This window comes from Gymnoscopelus braueri, assembly GCF_963280865.1.
Source record: "Gymnoscopelus braueri genome assembly, chromosome: 24".
Taxonomy (NCBI): Eukaryota; Metazoa; Chordata; class Actinopteri; order Myctophiformes; family Myctophidae; genus Gymnoscopelus; species Gymnoscopelus braueri.
The window spans coordinates 6676065-6703789 of NC_137626.1; the positions used below are offsets into that span (position 1 = coordinate 6676065).

Below are 27725 nucleotides of genomic sequence, written 5' to 3' on the forward strand. Positions count from 1 at the left end.
AATTAATTACAAGGTGGGCCGAGGCCACTTAAACTTGATAAATCAAAGAATGTGCAAAAAAAAAGTGGTTTCTACGGTTAATGTAAAAAAATACAAATGATCAAAACATTATAATTAAGCAAATCATTGAGCCACAGCATACAAGATGATCCACAATACATTCATTGTTTTTCCTCTACGATATACAGCTTGAAATTTCACTAGTGACTGAACATCTAAATAATATCTCATACGCATGTAAACAAATGTCAACACAATACCTTGTTGATTATTTAAATCAGGAAATAAGAATATAATTGCTTTTCCAATCACAGTGAATGGCAGATGGCGCACACACATCCTTTTGGCAACAATTACCCAGCATGCTACTGTAGATACTGTTAATACTGTAGAGTATATAGAGTAGAAAAATATACATGGGAGATGGAGCCTGGAACTTAAAGGAAACCCCACACTGTATTACAGTAATTTACTATAAGCTCCAATCAGGACGGTTTAGAACAATATTTCTGAACAAGTCTGTCATAAAGACAGAGACAATGGGCCCGATTCACTAAGCTGTTTACACCCATATTTTGAGTGTAAACAGCTTTGTGGTCTTAAACGTGGTCTTAAATGTGGGCATGGAGCAATGCAAAGGATCTTTCATATGAACGCGCCTCTGACCTTCAGGCAAAAATTTGAAAGAACTGTGATCCGCACATATCAGGGATTTACACACCCCACTGTGAATTGCACGTCCGATTTTGCTTAAAGAAAATACACCATCCTTTAGACATTTTATTTACACGTTATTTACACTGATATTTACGACCAGCTTAGTGAATCGGGCCCGATGTTTCAACTATCTCTTTACCGATTAAGACCTTTTTTTTTTTAATGTTCAAAAATAGCAGGTATACAAGCTCACAGCGTGTCACTTCGTGCCACGCTGTGAGCTTGTATATCTGCTATTTTTGAATAGCCAACGCACATTTAAGGTTAAGGATGTGTTTAAGAGAACACATTTTCTCACTGCACTGTAAGGCAAGGACACTCTTTCAGATGTCGAAGCTTAAAGAATGCACATGAATGCAAATAAAACAAACAAACCCCCAATTCCAATGCCATGGACATACATACACCCATGTAGCTACACAGCTCAAGGTTCTACAGACCAAAACATTTCTTTAACTATTGGCACTGCAAAGGCCACATCGACATGTGTCTTAAGATTGTCCATAATTATTAGCCACACTAAAATAGAGCAGCTAGTTTCAAGCTAGAGTTATTACAACATGTGTTATTGTATCATAATGGCTAGCCTTGGCATGGCAAGCTGCCTGTGTGTGTGTGTGTGTGTGTGTGTGTGTGTGTGTGTGTGTGTGTGTGTGTGTGTGTGTGTGTGTGTGTGTGTGTGTGTGTGTGTGTGTGTGTGTGTGTGTGTGTGTCGGGGAGAGGTGGGTCTGTGTGCACTCGCCACAATTTGGGCACAATTGTAGGTCACTGCAAAGGCCACATCGACATGTGTCTTAAGATTGTCCATAATTATTAGCCACATTAAAATAGATCAGCTAGTTTCAAGCTAGAGTTATTACAACATGTGTTATTGTATCATAATGGCTAGCCTTGGCATGGCAAGCTGCGCGCGTGCGTGCGTGCGTGCGTGCGTGCGTGCGTGCGTGTCGGGGAGAGGTGGGTCTGTGTGCACTCGCCACAATTTGGGCACAATTGTAGGTCTGGCATGAAAAAAAAAAAATACAGATACCAGATGCCAGTTGTCGAGACCACAGAAAACTGACCATCTGTTTTGGCTCTGCAATCACTGAGATTGTCTGCAGTTGTTGCTCTGCAGACATAGACTATAGAAACCCTTATATTAATTAATTTAAACTCCAAATCTTAGAGTTATGGTTGGTTGGGTATACGGTGTAATTTTCTATTCTGTTAACAGACGCCCAGGTATTACCATTTATCTTCGATCATCACTACAGCGAAAATATCTTTTCTTCTCTTTCCTTGACTTAACCACTGTCTTAAGCCCTATAAACTTTGTTGCACGATGAACAGCGAACACAGCGATCTACTAGCTCAACGAGCCATTATCGAAACATTTTGAAATGGTCCGAAAACCTCTCGACAGTTTTCACCTGTAATGGCACGCCTGAAAATAGGGACACCAGGTGGAAAGTGGTTAACGTCACGAAAGTGAGAGACGGTATGGATTCTTGTACCTGCGAGCCGCAAGGCGTGCTGGTGAGGTCGCCATAATCACGCATCTCCCGTCTCCATTTGAACCCATTAAAAAGTGATAGTTCACCGCCAAAATGACCTTTTTTCTATCAATTACCACCCCATGGAGACTTGAATTCATGGATATTCTTTTTCTTTTGTAGCATTCCTGAGCCAATAATCTGATGACCGGCAGCGGTTCCGGTAGGAGAAACAAAGAGCCCCCTTCGTGCCAAGGACCCCCAAATTCATACGTATTTGGCATAGTTTTTAAGCACCATTTTCAGATGGGGATCTGAAAATGTTTTGTGCTAGGGACCCCCCGATATGTGCAAAAAAAGGCCACCGACCCCCCCAATCTCAAAATATGTTGTTTCAGGGACCCCCCCCCCCCCCAGAAGTACAGATTTGAGTTACAAATATATATATATTCAAAAAAGGGTTAGTTTTCACAAATGTTCACGATTTTTCAAAAAATTGCAGATCTACAAGCTCATATTGCAAGCTATCTACAAGCTCATGCCGCGATATGAGCTTGTATATCTGCTATTTTTTGAATAGCCAAATGTATAAAAGGTTAAAGTGGTTAGAATGATTGTGATCCTATATTAACACATTTTGCTGGGGACCCCCCCCCCCCCCCCAAGGACCCCTGGAGGGCCCCGGACCCCCACTTTAAGAGAACCAATGCCCCTAATCTACACGAGTCCATTTAGTTCCGTTTCCACGTGTCAAGGGGCGCTCCATTTCAGGACCCCCTCGGTGGCGATCCTCCCCCCCCCACCCGGTACCTCACGGCGCCTCCGGCAGTCCGACCAGCGCGCAGCTCCGCCTCCACAGCTCGCCTTGCAGGTCGGCGTCGTACGTGAGGTTGGCGGACGCCGTCCTCCTGCCGTTGTAGAGGTAGCAGCCGCCCACGCCCTCCAGCGCGGGGGCCGCGGTCGCGTAGATGGCCGTGGAGGCGCCCTCTGCTGGCGTCTGCGGGGCGATGCACACACACAAAGAACAGCGCTGTTTTTTATGCTGCCAGAACAATATTTGCCTCCGAGATGTAGTGGAGTAGAAGCAAAAGTATTGGAAGTTGGAATTACTCAAGTAAAGTACAAATACCTCAAAAGTGTACTTAAGTACAGTACTTAAGTAAATGTACTTAGTTACTTTCCACCACTGTCAAGGTGCAAGGTTCAACTTTGTTTGTCAGCAATACCAATTACAAAGCAAAAAGGCAGGTGAAATTCATTGTGCGCTAAAAAAAAAACACAGCAGCCTCAGTCTCAAGAGTTAAAGATGCATAGATCTATGAGCTTGTAGATCTGCTATTTTTTTTAAATCGTGAAAGTTTGTGCTCTCTCTCTCTCTCTCTCTCTCTACACACACACACACACGTATATATATATATATTTTTTTTTTTTAAAGGGAACATTTTGAACTCAAATCTTTGCTTCTGGGGGTCCCTGGAACAACATATTCTTGAGGTGGGGGTCCTTGACATGAAAAAGTTTGAGCACCACCGATATAGAAACATAAGTTTTTCATAAAAACTGTTAGGATTTAGAGAACATTTTTAGAATAAGCCTCAGGTCTTAATCGGTTAAAGGGGAGCTACAAATGATAATCCTGAAAGAACATGAATTATTGTATTAAGTATGCTTTTCATTATGTATTATGTATATTTTATATATCGGGCAGAAAATGTCCAAAATATGAACTTTTCAGGAAATGAAAAAATGTTTTTAGAACAACACAAACACTGCCTCATCAAAGTTTGTATGTTGATGTGTCCATATATTATCATCACTTTACCCAAATACAGCTCAAGTGGAGTTTTTTCTGGAGAAAGAAAACGACTCCAAAGTTGGAGTTTGAACGACAGTTTGAGGATCCAATGGAGTTTTTCAGATAATGTATTTGGCCCGCGGACCCCCATCTCAAAATATGTTGTTCCAGGGACCCCCCCCCCACCCCCCAAGAAGCAAATATTTGAGTTAAAAATGTTCGCTTTAAAAAAACATGTATATTCAAAAATGTTCACACATTTTCACGACTTTTCCAAATAGCAGATCAATCAATACAAGCTTGTAGCACCGCCACTCGGTGCCATGCTACGAGCTTGTAGATCTGCTGTTTTTGAATAGCCAAAGAAATCTTAAAATGACACAGATTCATTCCCGGTCTTCGATTAATGGATTTATCTGCAACACAATATAAAGTGGGGGGTGGTCCCTGCTTAATCTCTCCCTCTCTCTCTCTCTCAGCTAAAGGAGTCCTTGGCCTTAAAAAAAAAATCACACCCAGTGTGAAGTGAGCGGTGCTATTTATGAGTTATTAATTTCATCATGCATCTCGGTAGCCAATCACAGCACGTCCTGCCAAGTGATATTGTATGCAATGTGGACCCCCTGAGTGTCTGGAATAAAGTTTGAATTGAAATTGAATTAAATTTTTTTACATTATTATTAATTTCATCATGCGTCTCGCTAGCCAATCACAGCGCGTCTGCGAAGTTTGAAGTTAATTTCATCATGTGTCTCGCTAGCCAATCACAGCACGTCCTGCAGAGCTCAGCCTATGGGCGTGTTTTCCACAGCATGGCGTCACAGCGAAAGACACATTTTCACGACGGAAAGAAAAACCTTCGCCACGGATGGGTCCTAAACCCTCTTATAGGAGCGGTTGCACCGCTCAAAAACACTGAAGACCCCTACAGTTCTACAGTATAAAAAGTGACCCTGAAGAAGAAGATACCGTGAGGGTCGAAACGACGTAAATAAAGCACTTTGATATGGAGCAGCACTAAAAAGCTGAGCATGTTTTATGTGTGTAAAAAAAAAACGTGTCACACGACGTACCCTGAAGAGCAGCTTGGCCACGGGCGTCTTGGCCGCCTGCGCCGGGCTGCAGAGGTTGTCGTAGAGCGCCGTGTCCACCATGCCGGGGTCCACGGCGTTGGCCGTCACCGCCCAGCCCCCGGCGGTCAGCCGCTCCTGCAGGCGGTAGGTGAACAGCACCAGGGCCAGCTTGCTCTGGGAGTAGGCGCCGTGCGCACTGTAGCACCGCCTAGAGGCCACAGGGGGAATTATTGTGTAACAAACCATTGCTGCACCGTTGCTATTTGATTGACAAAACTTTCTACATTGCCAAGGGACATGCAACCAAATGTTAGCATTGCTGTATGTGTATTTTTGTCCCAGCAGATTTGGTCACATTTACAGAAAACCCATAATAAATTTATGAAAATAAAATAAACGTTGTGATTTTTTTTGTAAAGAAGTATTTTCTCTAATCAACAGACAAATACGAATTTTAGAAATGATTGGAAAGTCAAAACTGCCACGACATCAGTGGTGGAAAAAGTACTCAAATGTTTTACTTAAGTAAAAGTATCAATACTGATATGTAGAAGTACTCTGTTACAAGTAAAAGTCCCAAATTCAAAATTTACTTGAGTAAAAGTACAAAAGTATTGGCATCAAAATGTACTTAATGTACCAAAAGTAAAAGTACTAAATGTTTTAAAATAGCTGATCTACAAGCTCACAACGCGTCGTGAGCTTGTAGATTGGCTATTTTCAAATAGCCTAGGTATAAAATAGAGCTAGAGTGGTTAATGTATGTTTTATAATGTAATAATTTATACCTGCAAAGTAACTAGTAACAAAAGTTTTCAAATAATTGTAGTGGAATAAAAGTACAATATTTGCCTCTGAGATGTAGTGGAGTAGAAGTAGAAGTATTGGAAATTGGAAATACTCAAGTAAAGTACAAATACCTCAAAATTGTACTTAAGTACAGTACTTAAGTAAATGTACTTAGTTACTTTCCACCACTGCACGACATACATGTTCTTTACAAATGTTTGTAAACTTTTGATCAGAACGGTGTCTGTTCTTGAGGTAATTGTTTATCCCCCAAAATCACGATGGCTATTTTGACCTTTGGGATACAAAAATAAGTCGGTGTGTCCAAAAAAACGTAGTTACTGCACTTTGGCTTTGCAGGACAGAGTAGATCGCAAACCTTTCCGTACCAAGGACCCTCAAAATGCTATGTATTTGGCCGCGCAGACCCCCAATCTGACAACGTTTTATGACAGGGACCCTCCAGAAGAGAAGATTTGTGTTAAAAAAATGCATCACAATTTGCGGCGAAATGCGGCGTTGTGGATCTGCTATTTTGGATACTCTTGTGTGACACTGTAGTGTGATCAAAAAGGGTGTTAATTTAGGAAAAAACACAAACAGTTAAAACATGGAGATAAGAGGTTTCTGCCCGACAGCAACGATACGTTTCTTTTCTGAAAACTTAGGTCAGGATTTAGAAGCCATTTTTTAGAATCGACCTCATGGTTCTAAATGGTTAACCCATTCAATCCGGAAACGCATCTCAGTCATTTTACATGTCTTTAGCTATTCAAAAATAGCTGATCTACAAGCTCATAGCGCGGCACCGAGTGCCGCGCTATGAGCTTGTAGATCTGCTATTTTTGAAAAATCGTGAAAATTATGCAAATATTGGATATTTATTTTCAGCGAACATTTGTAAAAAATGTTTTGTTCCAGGGACCCCTCAGAAGCAAAGATTTGAGTTACAAAATGTCCGCTTTAAAAAAGATATACATTCAAAGATTTGCACAAATGTTCACGATAAAAAAAAAAATAGCAGATCTACATAAATAAATAAAAACATCACATGGACGTATCATCAGTGTTGTAGCCTGGGGTCGACGGGTGTTTTGGGTCTCGCAACAACATACACACTCGCCAGGTGACCCAGCCGGGGTTGATCAAGCCCCCGACTAACGTCCCAGTAGCTACCCACGGTCAGTCCTCTTAGGACTGGGCCCTTCAGTCCGCTTCTCCGGAACTACTCTGCTGGGGCTGGGGGAGAGGATAGGCTCTGGCACGTGGAGGGACTAGGCTCTGTGGATGGCCTCCTGGCGCTATGAGCTTGTATATCTGCTATTTTTGAATAGCCAAATAAATGTATAAAATGACAGAGATGCGCTCTCGGATTTTTTACGCTCTCTCCTACCGGCTCAGCAGGTCGTCCATGTTGAGGACGGCGCCGCGGTGCGTGGCCGAGGACATGGTGACCACGCGGGCGCAGCGGCCCGGCCGTCCCGTCTTCTTCAGCGCGTCCAGCAGCAGGCCGGTCAGCAGGAAGTGACCCAGGTAGTTGAGACCGAACTGCAGCTCCAGGCCGTCCTCCGTCTGCCGCTCGGGGACGAGCATGACGCCGGCTGCGTGCGCGCGTGCGCAGACACACACACACACACACACACACACACACACACACACGTGAAAACACAATAAGAGGAACTGCCCAGTTAGCCCATAAAGACCTGAGGCCGATTCTACAAATGCCGTCTAAATCAGTGGTTCCCCCCCCAGAAAGGAGATTTGTGTTTTTTCTCCCCAATTTGTCGTTATGCCAATTTCTTCCTCCCCACACACACATTTCTTTGTTGTCACTGCTGTTGTATCCTATTGGCTCACCTGCGAGTGAGGAGCCCCCACCGGGAGGACGTGGAGCCTTCCTTTGTACAGTACATATGCAATTTTTTTACTTAACCCATTAAGACCTGAGGCGATTCTTTTTAAAAAAATCTAAATCCTAACAGTTTTTTGAAAAAAATATTAAAAATATTTTTTCGCGATTTTTCAAAAATAGCAGATCTGCAAGCTCGTAGCGCGGCACTCGGTGCCGCACTATGAGCTTGTAGATCTGCTATTTTTGAATAGCCAAAGAAATCTAAAGTGACACAGATGCGTTCCAGGTATTAATGGGTTAAAAAGCTCAAAATCTTGGATGTTTTGCCTCTTTCTCTAGTAATATTTGACATGTTTGGCCAATGTTTTGTAATGTTTTTATTATATAGTTTGTTGGTTACTTTTGACATAGTAAGGGTCTTAAATTGTCACATTATAAATGTGCAGATACCCTGTAAACACTTATATACAGTACGTTGGTTTGTTTACTGTCGAGTAAGAAAACAATGTTGGGCATTATGGAGTAGTTCACCCAAAAAAATACCTATTTTCTATCAATTACACACCCCATGAAGCCTTGAATTCATGGAGATTTTTTGTCACATTCCTAAGTCAATAATCTGATGACTGATGGAGTCTCAAAGAGTCTCCTACTCAAGAGACTCAAAGAGTAGCTGACCAATAACCCGGTCATCAAATTATTGGGTCAGAAATGCAAAAAAAACTAAAATGTATTTATTTTGTCACCCCATAAGGCTTCATGGGGTGTGTAATTGATAGAAAATAAGTAATTCTTTGGGTGAACTACTCCTTTAAGCTAATCATCTGGGGACTGCCCAAAATATTCAATAATTTGGCTAACCCCAGTTTGGGAGCCACTGCTGTACTGATGATACAGCTTGACCAAAATATTTGCTTGACCAAAACATGCAAACATTTAGGCTCGCTCAGCTAGAAACACAAGACATTTAGGAGTTGACGCAACAAACCAGCCTACCGTTATTAACCAGGACATGGAGAGGCAGGCCTCTGTCTGTGAACTTCTGAACAAACTGTCGAATGGATTTCTGGGAGGCCAAGTCCAGGAACAGAAACTCAGCTGTGAAAGAAAAAGAAATAGGCTCAGTAAGAAACAGATATCATTGCAGTGTCGATTTTGACCACCATCAGGTGTTTTGACAGCAAATTTTGATTTAGTTTTAGTCATAGTCTTTCGTATAAAATTCCATGTAATCATATTTTAGTGATCTGAATTTTTTTAGTTTTTGTCTAGTTTTAGTCGACTAAATATCATAAGATTATAGTCAACTAAATCTACAGTTGATTTAGTCGACTAAAATGTATTTTGGCGGTGCCATGATGCCGTCGTAATGGCTGATTTTACACTTGGTTGCATGCTGAAAATAGCTGATCAACACCTCTTGTAGATCTGCTATTTTCAGAGTGCAACACGCGAGCGCAACCAAACACAATATGACTTGTTTTAGTTATACTGGATCTCTTCTCCACTACTCTTTGTCTAGTTTTTATTTGTTGACGAAATTGTCAATATATTTTGTCTTAGTTTTAGTCATCGTAGCTTTGTTTTCTATTTTGTTTTTATTTAGTTTTCGTCAGTGAAAAAAGTCAACGAAAGCTTTTCGTCATGGCTATAGTCGACAAACTCAACACTGTATCACTGTCACTGATTTGAGACGACAAGTGTACAGTTTACATGTTTTTGCAAGGCTGCAATATTTCAGAGGTAGGTATAGCATAAATATGCTTTATGGCAGTGAACCATAATCGCTCCAGTACAACAGGCTTTATTAACCCATTAAAAACCGGGAACGCATCTGTGTAACCACTTTAACAATTATTTTATACTTTGGCTATTCAAAAATAGCAGATCTACAAGCTCATAGCGCGGCACAGAGGGCAGTGCTATGAGCTTGTAGATCTTCTATTTTTTTTCTTCCTATTTGTGCAAATCTTTGAAATATATATATATATATATATATATATATATATATATATATATATATATATATATATATATATATATATATATATATATATATATATATATATATATATATATATATATATATATATATAATATATATATATATATTTTTTTTAAGCGAACATTTTTAACTCAAAACGCTTTTGGGGGGGTCCCTGGAACAACATATTTTAAGATGGGGGATCCGCAGCCAAATAGTATACATATCATTTGGGGGGTCCTTGACATGAAAACGTTTGAGAACCACTGATTATAGCAGCATACGTTTTTTCAAAAAAAAATTAGGATTTAGAAGACATTTCTAGAATCCTCCAGAAGCAAAGATTTTAGTTGCAAATGTTTTTTGGAGGAGCATGGTGGCGCCTGGCGCAGTCGGTAGCGCTGTCGCCTCACAGCTAGAAGGTCCTGGGTTCGATTCCCGCAGGGGACGCTGTGGGCGCTGGGGGCGTGTTCTCTCCTCCGCGTCATCAGTGCCCATACCCTAGGTGGGGTTGGCGAAAGGGCCTTTCTGTGTGGAGTTTGTATGTTCTCCCCGTGTCTCCTAGGGTAGGTACCCTCACAAAAACATGCAGTAATCCTGGTCACTATACTGCCTCCCCCTGGCCAGCCGGGGCGCCTGATGGAGGGGAAGGGAACTGGTTGGAATAACGTGTTCCTTCCACGCGCTACGTCCAACCAGGGAAACTCCCCCCTGTCAGGTGACAAGAAGGTCAGTTGGCTCTCATGCATTGAAGGAGGCATGAGCTCGGCCCTGGCCTCCCTAGGTTGGCAGAGGGAGTGTAGTGCCCAGGATTACATAGAGATTGGCACTGGGTGTAAAAAATGGGGTTACAAAATCGTGGGCTAAAAAATATTAAGAGTAAAAAATATGTTTATTTTGGGGGGGTCCCCAGTTCAAATATGATATTTTTTTTGGGGGGGGGTCGCGGCCTGAAAAGGTTGAGAACCACTGCTGCGGTCAAGCTAAACACAAGCATACCGAGACAAAGACATGTTTGTGCTTTGAGAGACAGACTCTCCCCAGGCTTGGCCATGAACTTTGGTCAACGTTTGTTTTCTGTGCAGACCGTTGGGACTATAGAGGGGATATTCATTTAACCCATTCAATCCGGGAACGCATCCGTGTAATGTTTTTGATGTCTTTGTGCTTTGTGCTAAAAATAGCAGATCTGCAAGCTCATAGAGCTTGCAGATCTGCTATTTTTGAATAAATCGTGGACATTTTGTGCAGATCTTTGAATATATACTATTTCTTTTTTTTAAAGTGATCATTTGTAACCCAAATCTTTTGCTTCTGGGGGTCCCTGGAACAAAACATTTTGAGATGGGGGGCCAAATACATGTTACCCAACGGTATACGTCTATATCAGTGGCGCTCCAACTTTTCCATGTCAAGGCTCACCCAAAATGATATGTATTTGTACCCATCTCAAAATATGTTGTTCCAGGGACCCCCAGAAGCACAGATCGGAGGTAAAAATGTTCGCTTTAAAGCCAAATAAATCTTAAAATGACACAGATGCGTTCCCGGTCTTGATGGATTCATTTAAACTATTGTCTTTTCCTCATTTTGAAAGGCTCCATTACATTACAGTGATGTAGTCTTACGACCTTTTACCTGTTCTGTTTAAGTATGTAATTTATCTTCACCCACTTAAGTTATTATGTAGGCCACTAAGGCCAGGGCTCTTCAACAGGAGGTCAGGGACAAATATAGGATTTAGAAGGCATTTGTAAGAATCTTAATCTCAATGGGTGAAACCCTACCACCAATATGTTTGCAAATGGACAACAGTGCATGTGATTGGCTGGTCGGTGCAGTCAGTCATCTGGATGCAACTGGTATCAGCGTCATGCCGTCCTGAACGGGCAGACAGCCTTGAATGAGCAGTGGTGGAAAGTAACTAAGAACATTTTACTTAATTACTGTACTTAAGTACAATTTTGAGGTATTTGTACTTTACTTGAGTATCTACAATTTCCAATACTTTTACTTCTACTCCACTATATGTCAGAGGCAAATATTGTACTTTTACTCCACTACAATTATTTGAAAACTTAGTTACTTTTCAGATATAAATGCTGTTATAAAACACACATTAACCACTTTAGCCCTATTTTATACCTAGGCTATTTGAAAATAGCTGATCTACAAGCTCTCAACGTTGTGATCTTGTAGATCTGCCATTTTCAAACATTCTAGTACTTTTACTTTTGGTACTTTAAGTATATTTTGATGCCAATACTTTTGTACTTTTACTCAAGTAACATTTTGAACACAGGCCTTTTACTTGTAACAGAGTATTTTCATATTGTGGTATTGTTACTTTTACTTAAGCAAAAATGTCTGAGTAGTTCTATCACCACTGTGAATGAGTGATAATAGAGGCCGTGTTGAATGGAAGCCGAAGTGTTGCTGCTTCTAAAACCAGAAGTTGTCACACAGCAGCGACACAATGGACGATGAGTCAGTGAGTGGTGAGGGCGACGATTCACTCCTCCTCATCCTCATCCGAGGCCAAATTAATATAATTTTGAACCACTGATTTAGAAGGCATTTGTAGAATCGGCCCCAGGTCCTAAGTAACCTCGCATCACCAGTCTTTCCACCTCGGAGGAAAGCCTGGTATTCGTTATTAAATGGCCAGGTGTGATCCGGTCAAAAAAAAAAAAAAAAAAGAGAGAAAATAAATAGCTTTCGGCTTCAGTTTTTTTGCTGCTTCCGGTTTTGCGGAGCCGCTTTGTTTTGGTTCCCCAATTTAAATGCTGAATCGATTACAAAAGGTAGACTAGTCTACATAGTCTCCTTAAAAAATAAGCTAAACTACATCGCATCAAGGATTTTATTAGGTAGGCCCTAAAATGACAATGCCCTTCGATCGCAGCCGGGGTTATTTGGGGGTGAGGCATACAGGGTTGCTTCGGCTCCCGACCGGATCACACACCCCGAAAAAGGTATTGATCCTGGGCTAGGTCTTAAGGGTTAAAAAAGGAAAAAGGGAAGTGGGGGAGAAAGGGACATAACAGAGATTATCATTACCTTTCCCCTGCTGGCTGCCTTCCTCGCGGATCTTGCTGACGGCGGCCAGTCCCTCCTCTTCCTCGTTCCCAGCTATGAAGATGATGAAGACCAGAGAGCCGGGGTGGGCGGGACGTCCAGCAAGACACAGCCCCCACCTCCAATCAAAACGCCTCGACCAATCACAGCGCTAACGCTCATTGTATTCGTGTTTTTGAAGCGGTATAATAATAGGCATGAAACGCCATGCAATTTTGTTTTAATTTAAAGCAGCACTATGTAACCTTTTTTAACTACAACGTATATTATGTCCCACAACATTATAAAGTTACATGTTTAGGCAATAACAATCATCCTTCCATAAATGTATAGACTCAGAGGGGTCCTCTGCTAGAACTGCCAGTCAAAGCAACGACTGGCCAATCACAGCGCGTCCTCGCCGGACATGCTTGCAGAGGATCTTGGGTAATGTAGTCAAAGACGATGGCTGCCATGTTATTTGCGTCCAAAGTGGCCACTTAAAGGGACCCGCATGCTACCAAATGAGCTGGTCACCCCACACATTTTGAACAATGAATTTTAAAAACTTTTCCATAACTTTCCCAAAGTATTTCACCTCATTTTCAGGCCTATAGCAATGATATAGAGCAATAATAAGAATCTTAAACCATTGTGTTATGAATGCACCAAGACTCGAGCGAAGGTGTCATGTGACAAAAATAACAGATAATCTACAAGCTAACAACATATCACTGTGCAACATTGTTAGCTTGCAGATCTATTATTTTCGTCCGGTGACGTCCTGTATATATTAGGCCGCTCTCACGCAGCTTGTGCATTTGACCCGTATTTCACTTCATGCTAGACAAAAACAACGTATGTCCAAAACTTTTCCAAAACATTTGATTAATTCCAAACCTTTTCCAGGCCTGGAAAACAGTTTTTCCCATTTCAAAATATTTCCAGGAACCCTGCCTTTAGGTGATAGAGAGAGCGCTCTCTAGCTCTCTCTATCACCACCGCGGTGTTAAGGTGACCACCGAAAATGGTAGCATGCGCCCCCCTTGATACCCCAAACTACGTAGTGCTGCTTTAATAATCGGTTTAGTGATATTATCATGTGAATAAATCAAATATGTGGCAACTTCAACTTCACCGATATGTGAAGCTATACGTTTTTGACTGCTGCTGGGTGAACATATCGAAAGATGCTGTAAGTAGGGAGGCACCCAATATTCGGCCACTGAATATATTCGGCCGAATATTGCCAAAAAAAAGCCAATAATTCCCCATTCGGTGCATCCCTAGCTGCCTGTAAGTGATATTTTTTGTGAAAATAAGTGTTAAATAGTTCTTTAGTCCAAAATGAATGGTGTGTTTGTTCAGTAACTATGGGGTCTCCTCGTCTCTCCAGCTCTTTCGTAAAAAGAAAAGCACATTTCAGGAAGGGATATCAATTTGAGCCAATCAGGAGACAGAACACGTACAGGATATAGGATGGAGAAACAAGTGAAAATGAAAAAGATGAGACAAACAGAAAAAAAATAAAGAAAAAAAAATAATTGAGCAGACAAAAAGTACAACTGGAAAGCTATAAAATCAAAGCTCCTGATTGGATGAAATAGCCTGGCGGTGTCCCGACCTGAAAATGTACTCTCTGTTTACTGAAGAGCAGCAGAGACAGGGAGCAGGGTTGCCAGATCTGCTTATTATAATTTGCCCGCAAGATTTTATTTGAAAATAGCCGATCTACAAGCTCACAACGCGTCGCGATTGTGAGCTTGTAGATCTGCTATTTTCAAATAGCTGATGTATATAAAGTGCTCATGTGGCCCATAGTCGCTTCTTTTGGGCTGGTTTTCCTAGACCTGGTTGCTTGTTTCTCTCACAGAATCTGGCAACACTGACAGGGAAACCCCTGCCAATGAACAAACACTCTATCTATAGTGATGATTACTATCAGAATGCAGAGCTTTAACGTAACTTTTTTAACCACCTGAACCCTAGCGGCCCTATTCTGGGGCAAACATGTGGTGAAAATAGTCTATCTACATGTTCACAACACGTCGCACCACGTTGCGAGCTTGTAGATCGGCTATTTTCTGTGAAGACATTACGTTTTAAATGAGTATAAAGCCCTGGGATCAATTAACCCCAGGCGCTGTACATTTTCATTTACAGCACCTTTAAGCAAATAGATCAAATAGCTTGTGATGGAGCATGTTTTGTATTTGAACGTCATATTAAAAAGGGATAGTTCACCCCCAAAATGACTTTTTTAGTTAGTTTTTGTTAGTTGTTTAATTAGTCACGCCATGGAGACTTGAATTCATGGATATTTGTTTTAGTTTTTGTCACATTACTTACTTACTTATGCCTATCGCTCCTTTTCATGGAGCATAGGCCGTTGACTACAGTCCTCCAGAGTCCTCTATCCTGGGCCTTAACATTCCTAAACTGTCACATTCCTAAGCCAATAATTTGGTGACCGGCAGCGGTTCCGGTAGGAGACACAAAGAGTCTCCTTTGTGTCTCCTGACAAAAACAAAAAAATATCCATGAATATTCTAAATTACTCAGATAGAGTAATACTAATTTCATAATCTTAAAACAATAGTAATTGACATAATAATCCATTATGTAAACAATCAGAAGGCAGCTCTCTCTTGAAGTAATATTGATTAGTAAATTATGTGATTAAAAAGGACAAATTATTAATCATTTAATTCAATGTTACTGAGTGGCGTCTGGAAAACAATGAACGATTTCAGGAGCCGTGGGGGGGGGGGGCAAGAATTTTTACAAATCATCTGAAAAGCCAGGAGTTACATTTGGAAAGGTGCGTTTTGTGATTAAATTATTTTCTGCTCCACTTGAAATGATTAACGAGAATCAAGAGTCTGTTTATCGGCCGAGTACGGTGCGTTAAACACACAAGTAATTTGACTCGATGCATTGCTCTCAGACACAGAACAAAAACAATTAAACTACAGCAGAAAATAGAGACGGTATAAAATATAAGAACGAGGAATAAAAAGGTAAAACATAAAAATGCTAATATAAATAGAAATATAAGCACTACAGTAGGGTCAAGCAAGGTGTGAGCAAAAGGAGGGGGGAAGCATATTTTTTTAATTATAAATATATTGAACATACTCTCTCAAACATCTAATCTATACTTTAGTGGCGCAGAACATAATTGATCAGTGTTGTTTTAACCCATTAAAATAGGGAAAGCATTAGATTTTAGCTATAGCACATTGGTTGGCTATTCAAAAATATCATATCTACAAGCTCATAGCGCGTCACTTCATGCCGCGCTATGAGCTTGTAGATCTGATATTTTTTAAAAATATTGAAAATGTGTGCAAATCTTTGAATATATTGTATACATATATTTATATTATACTTATTTTTATTTTTTTTACAGCTAACATGTTTTAACTGAAATCTTTGTTTCTAGGGGTCCTGTACGAAGCTAAAAAGATTTGTAAACGATCCAATATTTAATGCCCCCCCCAAAAAATAAATAATAACAACAACACAATAAAACCGTTAGATTACAATTATTTGTAGTGATAATTAAAGGTAGGGTAAGTGATTTGCTTTGGTTAAAATACGTGCTAAATAGCTCTATATTCTGATAGTACTCATTGCTTGCTATAGAGTGTTTGTTCAGTAAAAGGAGTCTTCCATGTCTCTCCAGCTCTTTATTAAAACAGAAAATGCATTTTCAGTGCTCTCTCCTGATTGGCTTAAAAGTTGTCACCTACCTGAGAATGTACTATTCTGTTTCCTAAAGAGCTGGAGAGACCCCTGTGACCGAAAAAAAACGCTCTGTAGCAATGATTATTATCAGAATATTGTACTTTAACCCTTTTAACAAAACAAAAGAAATTACCCAAAAATATCACTTACCCTACCTTTAATAGTAAAATGTCATGATGACCGTGACAGCCCTATAATCTTTAGTGGAGCAGAAATCAACTGATCAGTGTTGTTCTTAAAAAAACAGCCTACCTAGTACAACATGCATGCCCAGGCCTGCCAGGTGTCTTGCCGTCTCATAGCCCATGCCACGGGCACCCCCTGTCACTATGGCAACCCTTCCATTTTGCTTGGGCAAAGCTGTGTGAGAAGAGAGAGGGGAGAACGTCCACAAAGTTGCCTTTCCAAGTTCAACGAGGGTTCCCCACATTTTTATACCAATTAATTTTCAAAACCTTTTTTCCCATTTATTTTCCATAACTTTTCCAAAGTATTATTTTACCCCATTTCCAGGCCTTTAGCAATCATATGGTGCAATAATGGAGGCTCTTACACCAGTGTGCTATATCAATGCCCCAAGACTGACTCATGAGATGGCACGTGACCAAAAAAAATAGAAATCTACAAGCTAACAACGTATCATGGTGCAACATGTTTGTTAATTCTTTGGGGTTAAAGACCTTGTTTTTTTCTAATATAAAAAGGTCCTTAGACACCAGGAGCATTTTATATCCCCATGTAATTAATTCCATCAACAACAAAAAAAATAGTTATTTGTTATTTATTCGTCACTATTATTACGGAGCGAACATTATTATTACATCTATTTATTTTTGAACAAAACGGTTTTTTCACCACAAATAAAAGCATCCACCTGTATGAATGAGGCACTAACTGTACGAATATTTGGATGCAAAACATATTTGCAGACGCATTTTTATTTGTCGCGCTCCTGGTGAGTAAAGACCTTATTCATCTGCATGCAGCGTTGAAATAAGACTGCAATTAAGTCTGGGACACTGTGAACAGAAACGCAAATAATAATGTCTTTATATTATTGTGGATGCATTTTACAATTGGTTAATAACAAATATTCCACACTTCAGAAATGTCAAATATAATATCTAAATCAAAATAAAAAAAATCTTATGTGCACACAAAACACATATAAGCAATGATGAAGCATAGACATTGTAGACATAGACCATAAAGAAAGAGCAACAAATTACACCTGTACATTATAGCTAGCATTATTTCAGTCCCGAGATTACAGTACGCATCTCTTCGATCTAATAACAAAACAAGTTTTTTAATTATACGTTTTACATGATAGGACATGTCTGTTTTTAATGTGCCTCACACCTAGGGATGGGACGATATGAAAATGACATGTCACGATTATTGTGGCAAAAATAATTGCGATTAACGATCTTATCGCAATAATCAAACTATGCTTCAAACTTAAAATTTTGTTAACCACTTAAACCCCAGCATCCCTATTCTGGGGGGGGGGGGGGGGGGAACGTTCAAAAATAGCAGATCTACAAAAATAGCAGATTATTGCCCCATCCCTAGTTTTTAATCATGTTTTACATGATAGGACATGCCCGTTTTAATGTGCCTGACACCTATGCAAAAGGTTCTTACTTCTTAACGTCAAACTTCTTGAAAGGATCCCTAGCTAAATATGCCTCAATACATTATGCCCTCTATACTAAAATAAAAACACCTTAAATATTGTATTTATTTTAGAAAGGGTCCATCTTTTACTGAAGAAGGACAACGCCCGTCACAAGTTTATGATGTCATTTGTCCATGTGTGGTCTAGCCCTGTGGAATGTATGAAAAAAAACATTTTGATGCTCATATTAACCTTAGGAAGTATTAAGTTTTTTTTTTAATTTCACATACATTCTATAGGGATAGACCACACATGGGCAAATGACATCATCAACTTGCGACGGGCATTGCCCCTATGGAGTGAAAGATTAACTCTTTTCTAAAATAAATAAAATATTTAAGGTGTTTTTAATTTTACATTTTAGTTATAGAGGACAATTATAATGTCTTAAGGCTTATTTGGCTTATTAGCCAGGGATCCTTTTAACATTAAATGCCAACTAGAGGATTGTATAGAGTGTATATGTCACAGGGAGATTGGAGAACCAGGGAGATTGAAGACAGAGCGCTCGTTTTTAGGCACAGGGCTTCGGGGCGAGGCGGGGCTTTGATGCGACGCGGACCTGTCTTTTGTTGTTCCCCCCCACATAGCAACCAGGAAGCTACGCTAGGGGAACGCTGAACACGCGTTCACACGCACACGTGATAATAGTTATTGTCCATGACGGAGGCGCGCCGACTCAACAGAGCTTGAGGCCGAGGAGGCGCGCCCTCGTGCCTCCAGGCGCGAGTGCCCGCGCTGACCGGCCGAGGCTCTGCTAGTCGAATTAGCCCTTGTCCGAGTTGTGAACCGATAGGGACAGAATAGTTCTTTTCATGGATCACTGTGTGTGTGTGTGTGTCAGGGAGAAACTAAAACAATGCGTGTGTCAACCTGTCATGTGTGTGCGCATGTGTGTGCATGCGTGTGCACACAAACGCGCACGCACACGCACACACACACACACACACACCCTCCCTCTAGTCTGGCTTGCATTGCCCTCTAGCGTTGGTTTTACAGAATTGCCTGAAAACAAGCGCTCCTTCTTCAATCTCCCTGGTTCTCCAATCTCCCTGTAACATATATACGTCTGTAATATACTTTTATATTCATTGACGGTGTCTCTTGTTCTGCACCAGGCAGGATGATTGTATAGGGTGCATACATCGGTATACTTAATAATAATTCATATTTTATTGTGAGGTTATTCTTCTACACCTATTGTACTTCTTTGCCCTGTAGCTGTAACGTTTTTACTGCTGTGCCGTCTCCGGCGCTTGAATTTCCCCACGCGGGACCAATAAAGGTATCTATACATCTACGGTATCTATCTATCTGCAGTTAAGTGATCATCATACATCAGGGGTCTTTAAACAGGGGGTCCGCGACCCCTAGGGTGTCCTCAGAGATACTGCAGGGGGGACTCCAAAATCTTTGTGTGATAGGGACTTTATTTCTCTACATTAACCACTTGAACCCTCACATCCCTATTATGGGGGGGGGGGCATTAGCCGAAAATAGCAGATCTACAAGCTAACAACACGTCTGACTCGTTGTGAGCTTGAAGTTCTGCTATTCTAGTTTGGTGTACAGGGAAAAAGAGCAGACCAAGTACAGAGCCAACGGTCAAGTTTACAAAGCATCGAGGGTCTAAGTGGTTAAAGGTCTTAAAACACTTATTTAACATGAATCCAATATGTTGTGGGCGGGGGGGGGGGTCCCTGATTCATCTCTCTCTTAGCTAAGGGGTCCTTGGCCTGAAAAAAACGTTGAAGACCCCTGTCATACATGAACATTGTGGAGATGGGAGGATGTGCAGATTTAACCACATGGCTCTTTTTATCCCCCCCCCCCCTCTCTGCCCCCCCATGCAAAGAAAAGTGGAATCCCCCACATGATGGTCTTAAGATCTTAATGTTATGCATACAGTCACTCCAATGGCTGACCCAGAATATAGTTACAGTCCCACACACTGTCCTCCAAATCGTCCTCGGTGGGCTCCGGCTCGTAATAACTGCGCGAGTTCTCGTACAGAAAGACCTGCTGGTCCACGAGAGCCGGCGCTATGCGGTTCCTCTTCCCGCACAGGACCGTCCCCGAGGAGCTGAACAGCCGGTGGCAGGGGACGCTGGTCGCGGGAACGCACCAGTACTTCTGCAGCACCTTGGGCAGCGTGGGGAACAAGGCCGCGTGATTGGACCACCACAGGAGAGGGTCCTCGTTCAGCCCCAGGATCCGCTGGGATTTGTAGTTGCTCAGCTCCTCCACCACCTGGGCGTGCAGCTCCGCCTGGCTCTGGTCCGAGTCCGACTGGCAGAATATTGCGGCCAGCGGGTTGTCCGGAGCCGCGCTGCCGCCCGCGTGTTCCGCCCCGGCCGCCTGCTTTTTGCTGGGCGGTTCGTCGGACGACAGGGAGAACTCGTCAGGGCAGGGCTGCTCGGAGCTCTGCTTCTCCAGGATCGCCTTCGCCTCCTCGATGACGTTGCTCTCGACGCGGGAGCGCTCCTGTGGCGACAGGAAGGGCAGCCTCTTGTAGCGGGGATCTAGGAACGTGGCGATGTTGAGGAACGTGGAGATCTCCTGCGTCTGCGAGTAGGTGCCCGACAGCACCTTGGAAATGACCTCTTTGGTCATGCTGACCTCTTTGAGGTCCCCTTCTTTGGGCTTGAGCGTGGTGTTGAGCAGCATGTGGAGCACGGGCCGCACCATGCTGATGGTGGGATACTTGCAGGACGTCATCATGTCGGCCACGACCTTGAAAGGCTGGAGGACTTCGATCAAGCCCTCCGCCATGGCCCAGTCGCCGGCGCCGAAGTTGAAGTGGTGGTTCTCGGCGCACTCCACGAGCGTCGAGGTCACGGCGAGCTGCTGCTCTTTGAGTCGCCGGAGCATCGCCAGCGTCGACAGCCAACACCGGCTCCTGTCCTTGACGAGCGCGCACTGAGCGAGGCCGTGCTGCCTCTGCTTCTCTTTCAGCAGGTACATCGCCACGGCCGTCTCGCGGAAATGATCGACGAGCTTGCGGCAGCGTCCCAAAAAGCCGTCTATGCGAGGCAGCTCGAAGGCTTCATCCATTCCACGGTTGACGGCATGCCCGAGGCAGGGCATCTGCACCGAGAGCTCCAGAAGGGAACACGCTTTTGCGACGTCCAGGGAACCGTCGGTGGTGGCGCCGCTGACCTTGTGAGTTATCCCCCACTCGACGAAGGCTTCGTACATGGCTCTCGTGATGTTCTCGGCCGCGTTGTCCTCGCGCACTTCAAAGGTCTTGAGGCACTTGCTGGTCACAGAGAAGCCAGTTGCACTATTATGATTAACAGCATGCAGGGCAAGGGAGATGTAACTTCTGTTCTGGGTCTGGCTTTGCCAAAGATCGGTGGTGACGCCACAGTTCATCACCCCGGCCACCTCGGTCAGGACAGCGTCGCGGGCGTGAAAGTACATCTGTGGAAGCATTTTGACGGCTAAGTCACTTTTGCTCGGGGGCGAGTACCTCGGATCGGCGGTTCTCAGCAAGGTCCGGAACGTGCGCTCTTCAACGACGGACACCGGATACATGCCCTCGCAGACAAAGTTGATCACGGCGAGCGTCAGATCGTTGTGTCGTCTGTTTTCATAGCCTAAGCTCTGCCTCAGGTTTGTGTCCGGCAGTGGCTTTAGAGATAGGCCCGAGGGCTCGGGCTTGATCCTGGGGAACGAAGTGCCGAACACCTCGCGCATGTGATCCGTGTTGCTCTTCACGAACTCACTGAACTCGACAGGGTGGTTCTTTTCGAGGTGGTAGGACAGATTAGATGTGTTCCCCGAGTACGCGATCTGGCTCATGCATATGCGACAGTATATCCTCTTCCAGTGCAATATGCACCCATCCGCGTCCGTGTCAAAGCCAAAGTATTTCCACACTTTGCTTTTCGCCCTCGGGTGCGCAACAAGATTGAGGCCCGAGGATGCAGCTCCGGCACTTCTGCCTTCCATGGCTTCCTTTGGAAGGCAATCCATTTAGCTGCCTCGGTTATTGAGTAGAACCTAACAGGAATAGTGAAATAAACATTTGAGCTGAAGAAAACTTTAGATCTACTTATTAACCTACACATAGATGTATTTATTGTTTTGCTGTTTTCAATAAAACATCACCAATTCAAATATAAATCTAACCAATTCACACTTCTTTCCCCTTTTGAGTCACTGGTTGTTTTTGTTGGTAAAGGACACGTTTTTATTCTCCTGTAAGCCTTACAAATCTACACTATGGCCTTGAGGCTGCATAATTCAAGGCCTTAGTCATGGTGGGGGATAAGCAACAGGGGCTTAAGCTGACGCCAGTACTACCAGTTCAATAGCATTGCATTCTTTGACAGATTACCATGTTTCAGACTAGAAACCCTTGCAACGGTTTAGCAGGTATAATCACTTCCATTGTGTCAGAGCCCAGCAAGGTTATACATACATAGCTCTGGCACTATTTAAGCCTGTCACAATTATTACATAATGGCAATTATTTAAGATAATTGCAATTATTTAGCATAATAGTCATGATTGTTTGTTTCCATGGTGAAAACTGTTCATGCATTTTCGAAAATCTTCCAGAAGTAGCAGATCTACAAGCTTACAACGCTCTATTTTTCTTAAAACATTTTTACTATAGGATTATTAAATATGCCATTTCTTTGTATAATAGTTTTCTGTCATATCTGCCCTGTGCAATTTTTGAAGCCTAAAAGGCAAAACAGAAATAAAATTTTTGTTCCAGTGTTCAAATCAATGCCAAAAAACGCAATTAAAATCACAATTAAATTCGTTAATCGCAATTATTTCTACGCCAATTAATCGTCGACAGTAAATTTGTAATGGTAACAGTCCAAGCACTGTTGCCTGTTTTCTTCAATTAAATGGAAACAAATGGCTTTGATTCGAACAGGGGGTCCGGGACCCCTAAGGGGGTCCTCTCAGAGTTACTACAGGGGGGGCCGCCAAATCTTTCTGCGATAGGAAGTTAACCACTTGACCACATTAACCACTTGAACCCTAACATCCCTATTCTGAGGGGAACTTTAGCCGAAAATAGCAGATATACAAGCCCACTACACCGCTGTGAGCTTGTAGATCGGCTATTTTCGGCATAAGAGGTTTGGTGCTGGGGCGGGGGGGGGGGGGGGGCAGACGAAGTACACAAGTATAAGAGGGTTTAAGTGGTTAAATGTCTGAAAATACACATTAACTTGAATCCAACACTGATGATAGTGCTGTCAAACAAGTCTATGAAACCATCTATGAAATAAATCTATGATAAAGTTCAATCTGCACAATATGTAGTGTGGGGGTCCCCGCTTCATCTCTCTCTCAGCTAAGGGGTCCTTGACCTGAAAACGTTGAAGACCGCTGTATTATATGATTTTGTGTGTATTTTTTATAACCCATTGTCGACCTCAAAGTGCACGTTAGAGACATAGCAGAACAACACCACAACTGACAATAAAAAATAGGCCAAACACAGTCAAATCCTCAGAGTTCTTTAAATTCTTGAGCGTGTGCAAATGCAACCAAATTGACCCATTTCCTTTTGTAGACAGTAAGGAATCATTGTGTGTCATATTTATTGTGATCAACGAGTATTAACGGTCCATATTTAATGTCATTCTAACTAGCGTGCGTTCTGCATAAATTGCCATTCCTTAAAAAGGAGTAGTTCACCCAAAAAAAAATCTTATTTTCAATCAATTACACACCCCATGAAGCCTTGAATTCATGGAGATTTGCTTGTTTTTGTCGCATTCCTAATCCTAAGCCAATAATTTGATGGCCGGCGGAGTCTCCGGTAGCTTTCCTGGGGTCATCAAATTATTGGCTTAGGAATGCGACAGAAACAAAATAATCTCCATGAATTCAAGGCTCTGTGGGGTGTGTAATTGAAAGAAAATAAGTCATTTTTTAGGTGAACTACTCCTTTAACACTGCAGTATGTTATGATGTTGTGACCTAAAGATAAATAATAACACATGTATAGTATAAGACGTGTAATTGACATCAGGCTATGCGTGTGTTATGATGTTATTATGACATAAAACAGATGATAACGTGCATGCTTTCATTGTCATCAGACTAGCCTTGGATCAAGACGGTCATAATGAAATGACCGTCTTGGAGTTGGTTCAAAATAGTCTTTGGGGTTCCGCTCTTGGGGTCCGTACATCTACATAAAACCTTCAGATTTCAAATATAAAGTGCTTAACCGCATGGCCACGGATGTTACAATTATGTACGGCCCGTCAGAAGTACCAGTATGTTCCGTATTGTTCTAATAAAAAAGCATTTTAATCCGATCGGTGTCAGATTTTCTCATAGAGTTATAATGTATCAGAGCGCAATACACCTCCCAACCGAAAATCTGACACCGATCGGATTCAAATGCCCTTTATTGAACAATACGGAATATTCAGGTACTTCTGGATAGGGCTGTCACGAACACATTTAAGTTGACGATTAATTGTCACACAAATAATTGCGATAAACGATTTAATTGTGTTTTTGGCATTGGAACATATGAATACAACTTTAAATTTCTGTTTGGTGTTTAGACTTCATTTGCTTCAAATTTCACAAGGCAGATGTGACGAATGACTTAAGAAATTACTGACACATTTAATAATATACTTTCATGAAAATGGAAAAACAGCCGTGTTGTAAGCTTGTAGATCTGCTATTTCCGCTGTTTTTTGGAAAACGTTTGAGAATGTATGAAAATGTTTCAACATGGACTAGTGTGATATTATGATGTGTTATGAGATAAAGACGCATTATGCTCATAAAACATTGTCATCAGGCTAGCGGTGCTCCAGCACGAGTCACGTTCAAAAGTCAACCTGTCATTCTTTTAATAGCATAGATATGGGGTCTTCAACATGGGGTCCGGGACCCCCTCGGTAGTCCTCAGAGTTACTACTCCGGTTGGGGCCGCCAAATCTTTGTGATAGGAACCTTTTTTTCTTTCTTTGTTTTTTACATTAACCACTTGAATCCTAGCATCCCTATCCTCTGAGGGGAACATTAGTCGATCTGCAAGCGCTGCGAGGGGTTGTGAGCTTGTAGATCGGCTATTTTTAACACATTCACCGCCAAAGTTAATTCATAATAAAATCACCCACTGCCAGGGTTTTTAATCATTTTTTTATAGAAAAATTGTGAATTATTTGTCCGTTTATTTTTTAACATTGAAGTGTAATTTTTTTTAATTCATTTTTTTATATCTCCTAATTCGTTAGGGTTAGGGTTATAAATGTATACTCAAAAATTAGAGAAACATTTTAGGAATTCAAAAACAAAATAAAAAATAATAATTAAAGGGGAGAATTCTCCCCTTTGGCGGTAAACACCATTGACTGAAAAGGGGAGAATTCTCCCCTTTGGCGGTGAGTGTGTTTGAGGTTTGGTCCAAGTACAAGTTTTCTAAGTGGTTAATTGTACATTAACATGAATACAACACAACACACTACACAATGATAGTTGCAGTCAAACAAGTCTATGAAGCTATCTATTCAATCTATGAAAAAGTCAATCTGCAACACAATGTTATACAATATGTAGTGTGTGTGTGTGGGGGGGGGGGTCCCTACTTCATGTCTCTCTCAGCTAAGGGGTCCTTGGCCTGAAGAAAAAACCTGTTGAAGACCCCTGACAAATAGATGAGGTATCATTAAGATGTTATATTGATGCTAGCCTCGGATCAAGACAGTCATCGGTCATAATGATGATACAAGACTGTCATGTAATATATGACAGTCTTGTATCAAGGCTATATTTATGGAATGATTTACTACACCATATAATTGAGATTATTAAAAAAATATATATATGTAAAGGGATGGTTCATCCCCCAAAAACATCCATGAATTCAAGTCTCCATGGGGTGACTATAGAAACAAATATGTTTTGGGGCTGAACTATCCCTTTAACGTTTGGTTGCATTTAAGTATTTTAACTGTTCTCTTATAATGTCAAGTAAAGATTGATTGATTGAATACTTTAACAGTTTGGCCAAAAAAAATAAAGCTGAGAAAGTACAGTTCTACACAAGGTCTGCTAAAAGGATTGAACCCAAGAAAGCACTATTATGGCTTGTTTCCATTGGGGTCCATGTATTCAATTCATCATTCAACAATAAGTGTTTGCATGTAATGTTATGTGTTTCTGTGTGTTGACCACAGGAAGAGTAGAGCTGCTAATAGATAAACAATAAACAATAATAATAAAACACACATATATGAATGTTACCTGGCAGTGTGAAGGAGCTGTTGAAGAGCTGATAGAGCAGAACTTTAACTCCACACAGATACAGTCTGATGAGAGGCAGGAGAACCTCTAACAGCCACATTCTGCTGTTCTGTCTGAAGCTGCTGCTGTTCTGATCTGTTGCTGCTTCCGCCCCGGGTGCGTCTCTGTGGAGCCTCCGTGTGGAAACTAAAGCGTCCTTCTAAATGGTTGGTTCCGCTCAAGCCCCCAGAGCCGCGGTAGAAGGTAGAACAGTGAAGCTGCCGCCGCCTGGTGGTCAAATCTGAGAATCTTCTTCATATTATGCGTTTATGTCATAAAAGATGATGGTGTGGTGATGCCATGGCTCTTAATCTTTGAACATGGGTATTTGCATGTGCTGATTCTTTAGATTGCACAAAGAGAACACATACAGTTAGGTACCTGTCATAATTATTGTTTTGCTCGTGTGATGTGAAACAAATATTAAGCTGTAGGCCTATGTCAAGGTTTCCTTCTCTCTATTTGTGTAAACATACCATGCAGCTATCTTAGCCTAAGATTTAATGCTTTATGAATGTGTTTTTGGTGATATATAATCCAATAAAGGATGTATACGTGTCGTAAGCAGGCCTGCCAACATCCGACTGTGAGAATCAAGGAGTTTATTACCCTTTCCCATACACTTAATAAACTGTAATTTCCTGTGTTCTGGTGAATTTTGGGAGTTTGATACTTTTATCAGGCTTGCTTTACTAGCATTGGGAAATGATGGGTAGCCTACATTTAGACATTGAATCCATTAAAAAGCTAAAAGTAGGCCTACATAAATTCATTTGATGATTGAAGCAACTAAAGACCCATATTTAATAATAACTATTCATTACTTAAAAGTGAAAATCTGTATGATTGCATTACACTGACTACCCCAGAAACTTTTTTAACAGAGCCTGCCTAGATGTAATTTCCAGTGTTCTGGTGAATTTGGGGAGTTTGATACCAAGTCAAGGAGAAATCAAGGTGAAATGACAATCGAGCCGTCCTCAAGGACGTGGTTGAAACCAAGGAGACTCCTGCAGAATCAAGGATGGGTTGGCAGCCCTGGTAAGACAAGCAGTGGTGGGAAAAGTACTCACATGTTTTACTTAAGTAAAAGTATCCAATACTGCAATGTAGAAATACTCTGTTACAAGTAAAGGTCAGAAATTCAGAATTAAATTGAGTAAAAGTACAAAAGTATTGGTATCAAAATGTACTTAAAGTATCAAAGTAGAAAATACGTACTGTGCCGAATGTCCCATTCCCCAAGTTTTCAAATGTATACAAATC

At 41.6% G+C, this 27725-nt stretch overlaps 1 protein-coding gene and 1 long non-coding RNA gene across 3 annotated transcripts in view; one reads left to right on the forward strand and one right to left on the reverse strand.

The window, feature by feature from the left end:
• Positions 1–2908: 2908 nt before the first annotated feature.
• Positions 2909–26567, reverse strand: dhrsx (dehydrogenase/reductase (SDR family) X-linked). 2 transcript variants are annotated; one of them, XM_080422285.1, is made up of 7 exons: positions 26421–26567; positions 16745–16852; positions 12746–12817; positions 8698–8799; positions 7243–7450; positions 5061–5268; positions 2909–3189 (listed from the first exon to the last, which is right to left on the reverse strand). In XM_080422285.1, the coding sequence occupies exons 1-7, from the start codon at positions 26518–26520 to the stop codon at positions 3004–3006; spliced, it is 984 nt and encodes a 327-aa protein (XP_080278411.1). In that variant the 5' UTR covers positions 26521–26567; the 3' UTR covers positions 2909–3003. The 2 variants fall into 2 exon arrangements, with proteins under 2 accessions (XP_080278411.1, XP_080278410.1); XM_080422284.1 differs by lacking the exons at positions 2909–3189; positions 5061–5268; positions 7243–7450; ... (1 more) ...; positions 12746–12817; positions 16745–16852 and adding an exon at positions 17445–22178 and having other exon boundaries at positions 26421–26556.
• Positions 23479–27725, forward strand: part of LOC308080435 — a 40529-nt gene continuing 36282 nt past the window's right edge. The window contains exon 1 of the long non-coding RNA XR_013932706.1: positions 23479–23520. This is a non-coding gene — a long non-coding RNA (uncharacterized lncRNA). The remainder of the gene's footprint in view (positions 23521–27725) is intronic.